Source organism: Aquarana catesbeiana, linkage group LG02 (assembly GCF_042186555.1).
Source record: "Aquarana catesbeiana isolate 2022-GZ linkage group LG02, ASM4218655v1, whole genome shotgun sequence".
NCBI classification, from domain to species: domain Eukaryota; kingdom Metazoa; phylum Chordata; class Amphibia; order Anura; family Ranidae; genus Aquarana; species Aquarana catesbeiana.
Genome location: NC_133325.1, coordinates 360425065 through 360439692, shown reverse-complemented (window position 1 = coordinate 360439692; position 14628 = coordinate 360425065). Strand labels below are relative to the sequence as shown.

The window sequence follows — 14628 nt, the reverse complement described above, 5'->3', positions numbered from 1 at the left end:
TCACTTACCTGTCCAGGCGCAGGGCAGCTTAGAAACTAAGAGCCCAATCTTCACCCTTCACAGCGGGTTTCTGTCACTTGAGGACCTTCAAGGACTGGGTACCCTTTTCATGTATAGGGTCCACTCCCTTGGACATGTACAGCACCCTGCGGGAATGCCTTAGCACTGTAGTGTCCAGGATTCTACTTCGCAGGGTCCATCGCCCGGAGGCCGTATTACAGGCAAAATATTTCAGGATCTTGAGTCTTCTTTGTGAGGCTCGGGTACCATTTATCTAAGCATAAAAGCCTGTGTCAAATTAATCAGATCGGTCAATCCCTTTCATTTAGGAACCCTTTGTGGGACTAGAGACCTGGAGCTTAGAGAGCTCAAACAACCGTGCCATCCACCTTGCAGACACTGGTAAAAAAACTGAAGTATTTTCTGTATGGGAGGGGTTATATAGGGGATCACTTCCTGTCTAAAGATCTTCGGTCTACTAGTGTCCATTAACCTGGAGATGAAGTATAACCCAGCAGGTAATGAATATTAGCCTAACTATGTGTCTCATGACGTATGAAAAAGAAAATAGTTTTAGGAAATGGTATAAATAAGAGAAAAACAAACATCCTGTGTTCCTCAATGAACAAGAAAGTAAAAAGCTGTGGCTTTAGATGTACTTAAACATCAAGCATTCCATACATCAGCTAATCAGTTGGACAAAGTTTATGAGGGAAAAAAAAAAAAAAAACAGATTGCATTATCTCTTGAGCTGCCATCGAATCCTAATGGGATCCTCATCTCAGCCAACACCCTCACATAACCGGACATAAGTTGTAAGACATCTGTGAAATGTTAAAATATTGAAAAATTGTTAAATGAAAAGTTTCTTTCACACAATGGGTCTAACAACTTACAGCAAATCAATAAGAAATGCTGAGCACATTGTTGCACAAAAAAGTATGATGCATTTGTGTGTCCATAGCCTTATGTAATCCAATTTAAAAATACAAGTGCATAACCATCTTAAGTATATGTAAGCACCTGTCAGGGTATCTCATAGCCTCATAACATCCGTAACATAGATTAAAGTCATTGCACATATTGCAGTTGATTCTATGCCCAATAATAAGTCCTTGGCAATGATCACATGCATATTCCATGTTGACCATTTCATGGTCATCTTCATGGCCCTCAGGTTTTACTCCACCTGTGAAATGAACAAATAAAACTGTAAAAATACACAATAAAATCCCTGCTGTGCTAGGAATTTAAGCAATATGGCAACCATAAAGATGCACAGAATGGGTAACACTGCATTCAAAGAAACCTAGTTGCTAAATGCCTGGGTTTTAAGCAGATGCAAGGCCTGTAAATGTCTCTCAGGCACTGTCCCAAAAAGTATGCAGATCAGTGGTTCAGACTTCACTCTAACTTTCTGATTTGTATTTTTGCCCTGGTACAGACACAACCAAACAAGTAGTATTTATAAAATGAAGTTAGCATGGGCAGCTCCTATATTTATCACAGTAAAGGTTTCCATCAAAGCAGTAGTGCAATAAAACAAAAAAAAAACACTACTGTGCGTTTACCTTTTAAATACACGATACATACAGTATCTCACAAAAGTGAGTACACCCCTCACATTTTTGTCAATATTTTATTATATCTTTTCATGTGACAACACTGAATTACACTTTGCTACAAGGTAAAGTAGTGAGTGTACAGCTTGTATAACTGTGTAAATTTGCGGTCCTCTCAAAATATATCAACACACAGCCATTAATGTCTAAACCGCTGGCAACAAAAGTGAGTACACCCCTAAGTGAAAATGTCCACATTGGGCTCAATTAGCCATTTTCCCTCCCCAATGTTGTGTGACTCATTAGTGTTACAAGGTGTGAATGGGGAGCAGGTGTTTTAAATTTGGTGTTCTCGCTCTCTCTCATACTGGTCACTGGAAGTTCAACATGCCACCTCATGGCAAAGAACTCTGAAGATCTGAAAAAAAAAGAATTGTTGCTCTACATAAGGATGGCCTAGGCTATAAGAAGATTGCCAAGACCCTAAACTGAACTGCAGCACAGTGGCCAAGACCATACAGTGGTTTAAAGGGACAGGTTCCACTCAGAACAGGCCTTGCCATGGTCGACCAAAGAAGTTGAGTGCACGTGCTCAGCTTCATATCCAGAGGTTGTCTTTGGGAAATAGACATATGAGTGCTACAAGTTTTGCTGCAGAGGTTGAAGGGGTGGGGGGGGGGGGGGTCAGCCTGTCGGTGCTCAGACCATACGCAGCACACTGCATCAAATTGGTCTGCATGGCTGTCGTCTCAGAAGGAAGCCTCTTCTAAAGATGACGCACAAGAAACAGTTTGCTGAAGACAAGCAGACTAAGGACAAGGATTACTGGAACCATGTCCTGTGGTCTGATGAGACCAAGATAAACTTATTTGGTTCAGATGGTGTCAGCGTGTGTGGTGGCAACCAGGTGAGGAGTACAAAGACAAGTGTGTCTTGCCTACAATCAAGCATGTTGGTGGGAGTGTCATGGTCTGGGGCTGCATGAGTGCTGCCGGTGTCTTGTCGAATACAGTCCCCTAACCAGAAGTGTCTGCCCTGTACTGCGCAGGCGCAGTACGGAGGACAAACGAGACGCCGAAAGTCTCCGAAGTTCAACAGCTGATCGTCAGCTGTACACGGCGCCTGCGCATTTATTCTTACCCTATGTCCAGGATCATTCCCTACTATCCAAGTGGACATAGAGTTAGAATAAATAGTTGCCGAGCGAAGCGAGCCCGCGAGGGGCCCTCTTACACAGCCATCGCTAACAGGTGCCCGAGCGCTGTGTACAGCTGATGGTCAGCTGATCAACTTCGGACATTTTCGGCATCTCCTGCTGCTCCGTACTGCGCAGGCCCTGCGCCTGCGCAGTAGGGGGCGGACACTATCTGATAGGAGGACACTATATGTCAGAACACCGGCACTCGGGAGCTACAGTTCATTGAGGGAACCATGAATGCCAGCATGTACTGTGACATACTGAAGCAGAGCATGAGCCCCTCCCTTTGGAGACTGGGCCACAGGGCAGTATTCCAACATGAGAGCGACCCCAAAAACACCTCCAAGATGGACACTGCCTTGCTAAAGAAGCTGAGGGTTAAGGTGATGGACTGGCCAAGCATGTCTCCAGACCTAAACCCTATTGAGGACACTATATGTCAGAACACCGGCACTCGGGAGCTACAATTCATTGAGGGAACCATGAATGCCAGCATGTACTGTGACATACTGAAGCAGAGCATGAGCCCCTCCCTTTGGAGACTGGGCCACAGGGCAGTATTCCAACATGAGAGCGACCCCAAAAACACCTCCAAGATGGACACTGCCTTGCTAAAGAAGCTGAGGGTTAAGGTGATGGACTGGCCAAGCATGTCTCCAGACCTAAACCCTATTGAGCATTTGTGGGGCATCCTTAAATGGAAGGTGGAGGAGCGCAAGGTCTCTAACATCCACCAGCTCCATGATGTCATCATGGAGGAGTGGAAGAGGAATCCAGTGACAACCTGTGAAGCTCTGGTAACTCCATACCCAAGAGAGTTAAGGCAGTGCTGGAAAATATTGGTGGCCACACAAAATAAACACTTTGGGTCCAATTCGGACATTTTCACTTAGGGGTGTACTTACTATTGTTGCCAGCGGTTTAGACATTAAATGGCTGTGTGTTGAGTTATTTTGAGGGGACAGCAAATTGACACTGTTATACAAGCTGTACACTCACTACTTTACATTGTAGCAAAGTGTAATTTCGTCAGAGTTGTCACATGAAGAGACATAATTAAATATTCACAAAAATGTGAGGGGTGTACTCACGTTTGTAAGATATTGTATGTCAAACATGTTAGCCTTGTTGTTAGTAATAGCACAATGTAGACAGTGGAAGAGATCCCTTTTCCTTAGTGGCCCGTATTCTGGTCAGTAAGTCAGGTAAAAATATATCCGCAAATTTATATAGTTCTATTAGCAGCCCATCACCACCCAGAGCTTTGGAATTGGGAAATGGAAAATGTGGCCATCATCGTTTGCAATTCTTCCTATGGTGATGGGAGCATTAGGCTGCTTTCTATCCAAGGCCTTAAAGTGGTTGTAAAGGCAGAATTTTTTTTTATCTTGATGCATTCTGTGTGTAGCTCCCACCTCAGCCTTCCTAATATTTACCCGAGCCCCATCTCTATCCAGTGATGTGCACGAGTGCCTCAGCTGTCCAGGACTCTCCCTCCTAATTGGCTGAGACACACACACACAGCAACGCCATTGGTTGCTGTCAAAGTCAGTTAGCCAAACAAGAGAGAGAAGGGGCGAGGCCAAACCGCGGCTCTGTGTCTGAATGGACACACAGAGCTGCGGCTTGGGTGCCCCCCGTAGTAATCTGCTTGCTGTGGAGCCACTCGAAAGAAGGGAGGGGCCAGGAGCACCGAAGAGGGACCTGAAAAGAGGAGGATCTGGGCTGCTCTGTGCAAAACCACTGCACAGAGCAGGTAAGTGTAACATTTTTTTTTTTTTACTTTAAAAAAAAAATACCCAAGACTTTAGCTTTAAGCGGAGTTCTGCCGGAAAAAAACAATAATTAAAAGTCAGCAGCTACAAATGCTGCAGCTGCTGACTTTTAATATAAGGACACTTACCTGTCCAGGGCACCCGCGATGTCCTCACCCGAAGCAGACCCAACCCTCGGCTCCCGGATGGAGGCGCCAGCATCTTCAGTAAGGGAATCAGGAAGTAGTTCAGGAAGAACACAGCCCGGTTCCCCACTGTGCATGCGCGAGTCGCGCTGCACGTCCTGACTGGTCCCTGCTGTCTTCTGGGACCTGCGTGTCTCCCAGAAGAGGGGGGGCCAGACATCTACTCCCCCCTCCAAGGTGCCAAATGTGACACCGGAAGGGGGGAGGAACTGGATAAGCGGAAGTTCCATTCTTGGGTGGAACGCCGCTTTAAGTTGAGGGAGTTGTATGCCAAGAATTTCAATTTAACTCATCCTCAGTATGAGAAACCTTAGAGGAGTATATTGTGGTAAAGAAGGAGCAAAACCCTTGTATGATAGAAGGAGTATCTGAGACAACTTGTGTTGAGGGTAGAAATATGGGGTGTGTATATATAAAAGAGGACGGTTGTTGGGACTTGGCTATGACTGATAACGTGTCTGGTTTTCCCCCACCTCTTCAAAAAACATTTGAGAGGAGAAAAAAACATTTGTTCTCAGCTAGTTGTAGTTGTACAGTACGGTAAAATTATTGTGCTTCTATCCATTTCTTTTCAGTGGTGGTATTAAGAGTATGTATATAGGCCTGCTCTGCCCTGTCCACATCCATACAGCCCATTGTTTATTAGAGATCTTAATAGAGGAGATTTCTTGAATACATAACCCTCTAATGTACACCTTCAAGGCGTCCCACACAATAATATTAGCAGCCGAGTGTCTGTTTTCAGTTTGAAAGCCTTGAAGTTGTGATCGTATGTGATGTGGGTTAGTGAAAAGGGGAAGCCAAAACAAATTGAGCTTCCAGTGGGTGGGTAATAGTAAGACTACAATGTAACACATCACGTGTGGAGGAAAGGGGTAAATATTCAGACTAACCATGTGGTCTAAAGAGGGCAGCAGTGAACCACCTTAGAATCAGATCATATCCAGCTGGTTAATTATGAAAATAGATATATTTCCTTAGGAGAAGGAAATATTAACAGCGCTTAATATGATAAATACTTATACGGCTGACCGTTAAAGTTCAATGATAATGTTCAATTGGAATAAAATAACAATGATAGTAAAGAGCTCTGATCCCAGCCCTCAAAAACAAACAAAATTAATAAAGAACACACTGTCAATAAAATGCATGGAGCATAACTGAAACAATAGAGTCCTTCAATTGATAAGTTGCATGTGTGTAGCTGGCAGCGATGTAAAGATAGGCTTCTAATCGGACCAAGTGCACTAGCCGGGGGCGCCACTATACCTTCACCGAATCACCGCGTGAGAACCCCCTTAGTAAATGTGCTTACCAGAGTCAATCAGTATAACCAGTGATTAGTTTCCCAGAGTGAACCTGCTCCTCAGCCTCTGGGTGGATCAGCTCTCCATAGCCAGGTTACCAAGCCGTGGGCATGTCGTGCAAAGATACAATGGGAGGGCTTACATAGTGTAAAATTGTTTGTTATCAAAAAAGCCCCCCAAGTAAAAGTTATGCTTACAAGAAATAAACTTTAAAATACAGCCATTCACAGTGTCAATATCAGCTCACCGCAGATCCAGGGAATTCAATCAATCCCGCCGCGATGAGTCCCGGGATGACGTTGTCTGTGTACAGCTGATGGGTCGCGTGGCCACGCATTGACGCGTTTCGCCACTACGTCTTCAGAGGGCGTGGCCACGCTACATGATCTTAGATCTTAAATAGCCCCGTGGGTGGGATCCTCTGGAGTCAACACAAACGTCATCCGAAGAGTATCCCGCCCCACCGTCAGCAGTGAGAGGCGGGCCCGTCAGATGCCGACACCACAAGCGTCATCTGGAATACTAACCCGTCCCTTTGCCGACAATAGCGATGGGCTTGTCAGACACTGTCATCACGAGCGTCATCCAATATACTATCCACCCATCTATATGTTTACAGAGGCCAGCTCGCAGCGTCCAATCCACTCTCCATGGATCGCTGCCTATCGCCCCCATTAACCTGGGCTACTAGCACGCATATTGCACACAATACATTTACAATAATTCACTTACAGTATAGTTCGTTTGCAATATATGACGTATGGAATCATTAGATAACATTCTTAAGAACTTTGAGCTGTCATCATTGTTGGTCATTATAAAAACCAGAAGAGCATAATAATCAATTAAAAGGTTAAAAAATAAAAAATAGGATATACAAATAAAATCAAAAATGCTTAACAGAACGCATTCTAGAGGTCATAAATTATCTACCATTGAATATTATAATAATGCGTCCATTGGTATCTGCATATAATGTACCTGTACCAACTAAACAAAAAGAAATTTTGCGCTAGGTGCATAAATAAATAAACCAAAAATGTGAAATTTTAAGGAACAAAAAAAACCAGTGAAAGGGGTCCTGCTGCTTAGCACTATAACCCCGATATAAGGGCAAGCTAAATGTATATATATTGAACAGTGCAGCGCTGGACACACAAACAAGTAAAGTGATAATCTAAGTAATACTGATACAATCAATGTGTATACTGAAGTATTATTAAAGCAATAATGAAAATCCACCAATATATTACTATCAATCAATGCATATGTTAGTGCCAAAACTAAAAAATAGTGAAAAAGTTCAAATGAAGTGAAGAAATCAAAAAAAATGTCCAAAAATGATTGTGTGGAAAATGTGAAATCCAAATACGATGCTCCGCTTGATAGTGCTGCCCGTCACCAGGTGAAAAAAAATGGAGGCTTACCAGAAAGCCTGCGACCGCCCTTACTCAGGGGGGTCAGTACAGGCTTAGTAGATCACCGTGGATGTGCCGACAAGATCACAGCTGATGGCCCTCTTTACTCCTTCCTGGATAGCTCATCAATGGCAGCAGGGGACACTCAGGACAAACGTGGTCATAGAATGACTCCAGCAGTGAACACTTCAGCGGGGGTAAGTCATATCAAAACTAAAAAGGGGACTCCCATAGTGTAGAAAGCCCATTACCATTTATTTAAAAATAGACATACAATGCATAAAATCGCATATGCGATTTTATGCATTGTATGTCTATTTTTAAATAAATGGTTATGTTTGTGTGTCCAGCGCTGCACTGTTCAATATATATATATATATATATATATATATATATATATATATATATATATATATATATATATATATATATATATATATATATATATATATATATATATATATGGAAATTTTCCTATATGCAGCGGCTGCATATAGGAAAATTTCCAGCTTGATGGGAAACTTTCCATAGGTTTCATCTATCCCACTAAGTGGTATATTAAGCAAGGCCCAAAGCGGGAGGTCTTAAAATACCTGGCAAAAGGTGAAGCCTCAATAAAAGGAATATAAACCAAAGAATAAATAATATATAAATCCCAGGAAAAAAGGAAATGATAAAGCAGCCTGTTATTTAACAGACCAATAACTAAGCAGCCAGTTCTTTTAAAATCAAAATTTTTTGGGACTGAGCAGGTTTTTTTGCATGCAGAAAGTGTAAAGCATGCCAACAGGTATCCACACATTTAAGGGGTCTGACCAGCTTTACATCAACAGCTAATGGCAAAAAATTTCAAATCCAAGAATTCATCACATGCATGTCTACGCATGTGGTGTATGCCCTGGAATGCCCATGTGGCCTCCTGTATATTGGCCGCACCAAAAGAACCTTAGGAAAAAAGAGTATCAGAACATATCTATAATATCTTCATAGGTTATAAGGAACATAGTGTGTCTTTGCATTTCAGGGAAAAACATGGGAGGAACCCTATAGGACTCAAGTTTTGGGGCATTGACAAACTATACCCCCAATTGGAGAGGAGCAAACATGGTGAGAACGATATCCAAACGCGAATCCCAATGGATATACCTGACCAATACACTTAGCCCCAATGGGCTCAAAATAGAACTAGACCTTAATTGTTTCATAAGTAATTATTAACAATTATGGAGTCAGTTGAATCAATTAAAACATTTTTGTGTTTGTTTCAATTCTCATAAATAATACACTCTAATAATACCATTACTGTAGAGTCTCCCTCCACCATATATATTGGTTCTTCATATAACATGCTGCTTAGTTATTGGTCCTTTAACTGTACAGCCTCCCTCTACTACATATATTGGTCCTTTATAGAACAGGCTGCTTAGTTATTGGTCTGTTAAATAACAGGCTGCTTTGTCATTTCCTTTTTTCCTGGGTTTTATATATTATTTATTCTTTGGTTTATATTCTTTATTGAGGCTTCACCTTTTTCCAGGTATTTTAAGACCTCCCACTTTGGGCCTTGCTTAATATACCACTTAGTGGGATAGATGAAACCTATGGAAAGTTTTCCATCAAGCTGGAAATTTTCCTATATTCAGCCACAGAGTATTTTAAAAAAAATCTATTAGATTTTAGTTGCTGCTGTTGGTACATTATATGCAGATACCAATGGACGCATTATAATATTTAATGGTAGATAATTTATGACTACTAGAATGCGTTCTATTAACCACTTGCCAACCGCCTAATGACGATATATGTCGGCAGAATGGCACGGGCAGGCAGAATCACGTATATATACGTGATCTGCCTCCCGCGGGCGGGGGGTCCGATCGGACCCCCCCCCCGGTGCCCGAGGCGGTCGGCTTGTGACTGGGAGCAATGAGAGGTGAGGGGGAGACCATCCGTTCGTGGCCCCCCTCGCGATCGCTCCCAGCCAATGAGAATCTTCCTTTGCTGCTGTATGCTAAACAGCAGCAAAGGAAGGGATGTCATCTCTCCTCGGCTCGGTATTTTCTGTTCCGGCGCCGAGGAGAGAAGACATCACTGTGAGTGTAAAGCACACACACAGTAGAACATTCCAGGCACACAAAACACCCCCGACCCCCCCCCCCCCCGGTCACACTGACACCAAGCAGTTTTTTTTTGTTTTTTTTAATTACTGCATGGTGTCAGTTTGTGACAGTTACTGTGGTAGGACAGTTACTGTTAGCCCCCTTTAGTTCTAGGGTACCCCCCTAACCCCCTAATAAAGATTTAACCCCTTGATCACCCCCCGTCACCAGTGTCGCTAAGCGATAATTTTTCTGATCGCTGTATTAGTGTCACTGGTGACGCTAGTTAGGGAGGTAAATATTTAGGTTCGCCGTCAGCGTTTTATAGCGTCAGGGACCCCCGTATGCTATCGAATAAATGTTTTAACCCCTTGATTGCCCCCTGGTTAACCCTTTCACCACTGATCACCGTATAACTGTTACGGGTGACACTGGTTAGTTAGTTTATTTTTTATAGTGTCGGGGCACCCGCCGTTTATTACCGAATAAAAGTTTAGCCCCCTGATGGCCCGGCGGTGATATGCATCGCCCCAGGCAGCGCCAGTACCGCTAACACCCACGCATGCAGCATACGCCTCCCTTAGTGGTATAGTATCTGAACGGATCGATATCCGATCCGATCAGATCTATACTAGTGTCCCCAGCAGTTTAGGGTTCCAAAAAACGCAGTGTTAGCGGGATCAGCCCAGATACCTGCTAGCACCTGCGTTTTGCCCCTCCGCCCGGCCCAGCCCAGCCCACCCAAGTGCAGTATTGATCGATCACTGTCACTTACAAAACACTAAACGCATAACTGCAGCGTTCGCAGAGTCAGGCCTGAACCCTGCGATCGCTAACAGTTTTTTTTTAGTAGCATTTTGGTGAACTGGCAAGCAACAGCCCCAGGCAGCGTCAGGTTAGCGCCAGTACCGCTAACACCAACGCACGCACCGTAACCTCCCTTAGTGGTATAATATCTGATCGGATCAATATCTGATCAGATCTATACTAGCATCCCCAGCAGTTTAGGGTTCCCAAAAACGCAGTGTTAGCGGGATCAGCCCAGATACCTGCTAGCACCTGCGTTTTGCCCCTCCGCCCGGCGCAGCCCAGCCAAGTACAGTATCGATCGATCACTGTCACTTTCAAAACACTAAACGCATAACTGCAGTGTTCGCAGAGTGAGGCCTGATCCCTGCGATCGCTAACAGTTTTTTTGGCAGCGTTTTGATGAACTGGCAAGCACCAGTGGCCTAGTACACCCGGGTCGTAGTCAAACCAGCACTGCAGTAACACTTGGTGACGTGGCGAGTCCCATAAGTGCAGTTCAAGCTGGTGAGGTGGCAAGCACAAGTAGTGTCCCGCTGCCACCAAGAAGAAGACAAACACAGGCCCATCGTGCCCATAATGCCCTTCCTGCTGCATTCGCCAATCCTAATTGGGAACCCACCACTTCTGCAGCGCCCATACTTCCCCCATTCACATCCCCAACCAAATGCAGTCGGCTGCATGAGAGGCATTTTCTTTATGTCCTCCCGAGTACCCCTACCCAACGAACCCCGCCAAAAAAGATGTCGTGTCTGCAGCAAGCACGGATATAGTCGTGACACCCGCTATTATTGTCCCTCCTGTCCTGACAATCCTGGTCTTTGCATTGGTGAATGTTTTGAACGCTACCATACACTAGTTGAGTATTAGCGTAGGGTACAGCATTGCACAGACTAGGCACACTTTCACAGGGTCTCCCAAGATGCCATCGCATTTTGAGAGACCCGAACCTGGAACCGGTTACAGTTATAAAAGTTACAGTTACAAAAAAAAGTGTAAAAAAAAAAAACACAAACAAAAATATAAAATAAAAAAAAATAGTTGTCGTTTTATTGTTCTCTCTCTCTCTATTCTCTCTCTATTGTTCTGCACTTTTTTTACTGTATTCTATTCTGCAATGTTTTATTATTATGTTTTATCATGTTTGCTTTTCAGGTATGCAATTTTTTATACTTTACCGTTTACTGTGTTTTATTGTTAACCATTTTTTTGTCTTCAGGTACGCCAGTCACGACTTTGAGTGGTTATACCAGAATGATGCCTGCAGGTTTAGGTATCATCTTCGTATCATTCTTTTCAGCCAGCGGTCGGCTTTCACATAAAAGCAATCCTAGCGGCTAATTAGCCTCTAGACTGCTTTTACAAGCAGTGGGAGGGAATGCCCCCCCTCCCCCACCGTCTTCCGTGTTTTTCTCTGGCTCTCCTGTCTCAACAGGGAACCTGAGAATGCAGCCGGTGATTCAGCCAGCTGACCATAGAGCTGATCAGAGACCAGAGTGGCTCCAAACATCTCTATGGCCTAAGAAACCGGAAGCTACGAGCATTTCATGACTTAGATTTCGCCGGATGTAAACAGCGCCATTGGGAAATTGGGGAAGCATTTTATCACACCGATCTTGGTGTGGTCAGATGCTTTGAGGGCAGAGGAGAAATCTAAGGTCTAATAGACCCCAATTTTTTCAAAAAAGAGTACCTGTCACTACCTATTGCTATCATAGGGGATATTTACATTCCCTGAGATAACAATAAAAATGATTTAAAAAAAAAAATGAAAGGAACAGTTTAAAAATAAGATAAAAAAGCAAAAAAAAATAAATAATAAAAAAAATAAAAATAAAAAAAGCACCCGTCCCCCCCTGCTCTTGCGCTAAGGCGAACGCAAGCGTCGGTCTGGCGTCAAATGTAAACAGCAATTGCACCATTCATGTGAGGTATCACCGCGAAGGTTTAATTCAAGGGCAGTAATTTTAGCAGTAGACCTCCTCTGTAAATCTAAAGTGGTAACTTGTAAAGGCTTTTAAAAATGTATTTATTTTGTTGCCACTGCACGTTTGTGCGCAATTTTAAAGCATGTCATGTTTGGTATCCATGTACTTGGCCTAAGATCATCTTTTTTATTTCATCAAACATTTGGGCAATATAGTGTGTTTTAGTGCATTAACATTTAAAAAAGTGTGTTTTTTCCCCCAAAAATGCGTTTGAAAAATCGCTGCGCAAATACTGTGTGGAAAAAAAAAATGAAACACCCACCATTTTAATCTGTAGGGCATTTGCTTTAAAAAAATATATAATGTTTGGGGGTTCAAAGTAATTTTCTTGCAAAAAAAATAATTTTTTCATGTAAACAAAAAGTGTCAGAAAGGGCTTTGTCTTCAAGTGGTTAGAAGAGTGGGTGATGTGTGACATAAGCTTCTAAATGTTGTGCATAAAATGCCAGGACAGTTCAAAACCCCCCCAAATGACCCCATTTTGGAAAGTAGACACCCCAAGCTATTTGCTGAGAGGCATGTCGAGTCCATGGAATATTTTATATTGTGACACAAGTTGCGAGAAAGAGACAAATTTTTTTTTTTTTTTTTTTTTGCACAAAGTTGTCGCTAAATGATATATTGCTCAAACATGCTATGGGAATATGTGAAATTACACCCCAAAATACATTTTGTTGCTTCTCCTGAGTATGGGGATACCACATGTGTGAGACTTTTTTGGAGCCTAGCCTCGTACGGGACCCCGAAAACCAAGCACCGCCTTCAGGCTTTCTAAGGGCGTAAATTTTTGATTTCACTCTTCACTGCCTATCACAGTTTCGGAGGCCACGGAATGCCCAGGTGGCACAAACCCCCCCCCAAATGACCCCATTTTGGAAAGTAGACACCCTAAGCTATTTGCTGAGAGGTATAGTGAGTATTTTGCAGACCTCACTTTTTGTCACAAAGTTTTGAAAATTGAAAAAAAAAAAAAAAAAGTTTTTTTCTTGTCCTCCTTCATTTTCAAAAACAAATGAGAGCTGCAAAATACTCACCATGCCTCTCAGCAAATAGCTTGGGGTGTCTACTTTCCAAAATGGGGTAATTTTGGGGGGGGGGGGGGGGGGTTGTGAAGAGTGAAATCAAAAATTTACACCCTTAGAAATCCTGAAGGCGGTGATTGGTTTTCGGGGCCCTGTACGCGGCTAGGCTCCTAAAAAGTCCCACACATATGGTATCCCCATACTCAGGCAGGAGAAGCAGCTAAATGTATTTTGGGGTGCAATTCCACATATGCCCATGGCCTGTGTGAGCAATATATCATTTAGTGACAACTTTGTGCAAAAAAAAAAAAAAAAAAACAACATGCCTCAAAGCAAATAGCTTGGGGTGTCTACTTTACAAAATGGGGTCATTGGGGGGGGGGGGGGGGGGGGGTTTATGCCATCTGGGCATTTTATGGCCTTCAAAACTGTGATAGGTAGTGAGGAGTAAAATCAAAAATTTACGCCCTTAGAAATCCTGAAGGCAGTGATTGGTTTTCGGGGCCCCATACGCGGCTAGGCTCCCAAAAAGTCCCATACATGTGGTATCCCCGTACTCAGGAGAAGCAGCTGAATATATTTTGGGGTGCAATTCCACATATGCCCATGGCATGTGTGAGCAATATATCATTTAGTGACAACTTTTTGTAATTTTTTTTTGTCATTATTCAATCACAAAATTAATATTCAATGGGCTCAACATGCCTCTCAGCAATTTCCTTGGGGTGTCTACTTTCCAAAATGGGGTCATTTGTGGGGGTTTTGTACTGCCCTGCCATTTTAGCACCTCAAGAAATGACATAGGCAGTCATAAATTAAAGGCTGTGTAAATTCCAGAAAATGTACCCTAGTTTGTAGGCGCTATAACTTTTGTGCAAACCAATAAATATACACTTATTGACATTTTTTTTACCAAAGACATGTGGCCGAATACATTTTGGCCTAAATGTATGACTAAAATTGAGTTTATTGTATTTCTTTATAACAAAAAGTAGAAAATATCATTTTTTTTTCAAAATTTTCGGTCTTTTTCCGTTTATAGCGCAAAAAATAAAAACGGCAGAGGTGATCAAATACCATCAAAAGAAAGCTCTATTTGTGGGAAGAAAAGGACGCAAATTTCGTTTGGGTACAGCACTGCATGACCGCGCAATTAGCAGTTAAAGCGACGCAGTGCCAAATTGTAAAAAGTGCTCTGGTCATTAAGGGGGTAAATCCTTCCGGGGCTGAAGTGGTTAAGCATTCTTAATTCTATTTGTATATCCTA

At 42.8% G+C, this 14628-nt stretch overlaps 1 protein-coding gene across 2 annotated transcripts in view; it reads right to left on the bottom strand.

Annotated features, from left to right (window-relative positions):
- ZZEF1 (zinc finger ZZ-type and EF-hand domain containing 1) overlaps positions 1-14628 on the bottom strand; it is a 375890-nt gene that overhangs the window by 99024 nt on the left and 262238 nt on the right. For both annotated transcript variants that reach the window (XM_073615049.1, XM_073615050.1), the window contains one exon: positions 1024-1189. In XM_073615049.1, the coding sequence (XP_073471150.1) occupies positions 1024-1189 (166 nt within the window). The remainder of the gene's footprint in view (positions 1-1023; positions 1190-14628) is intronic.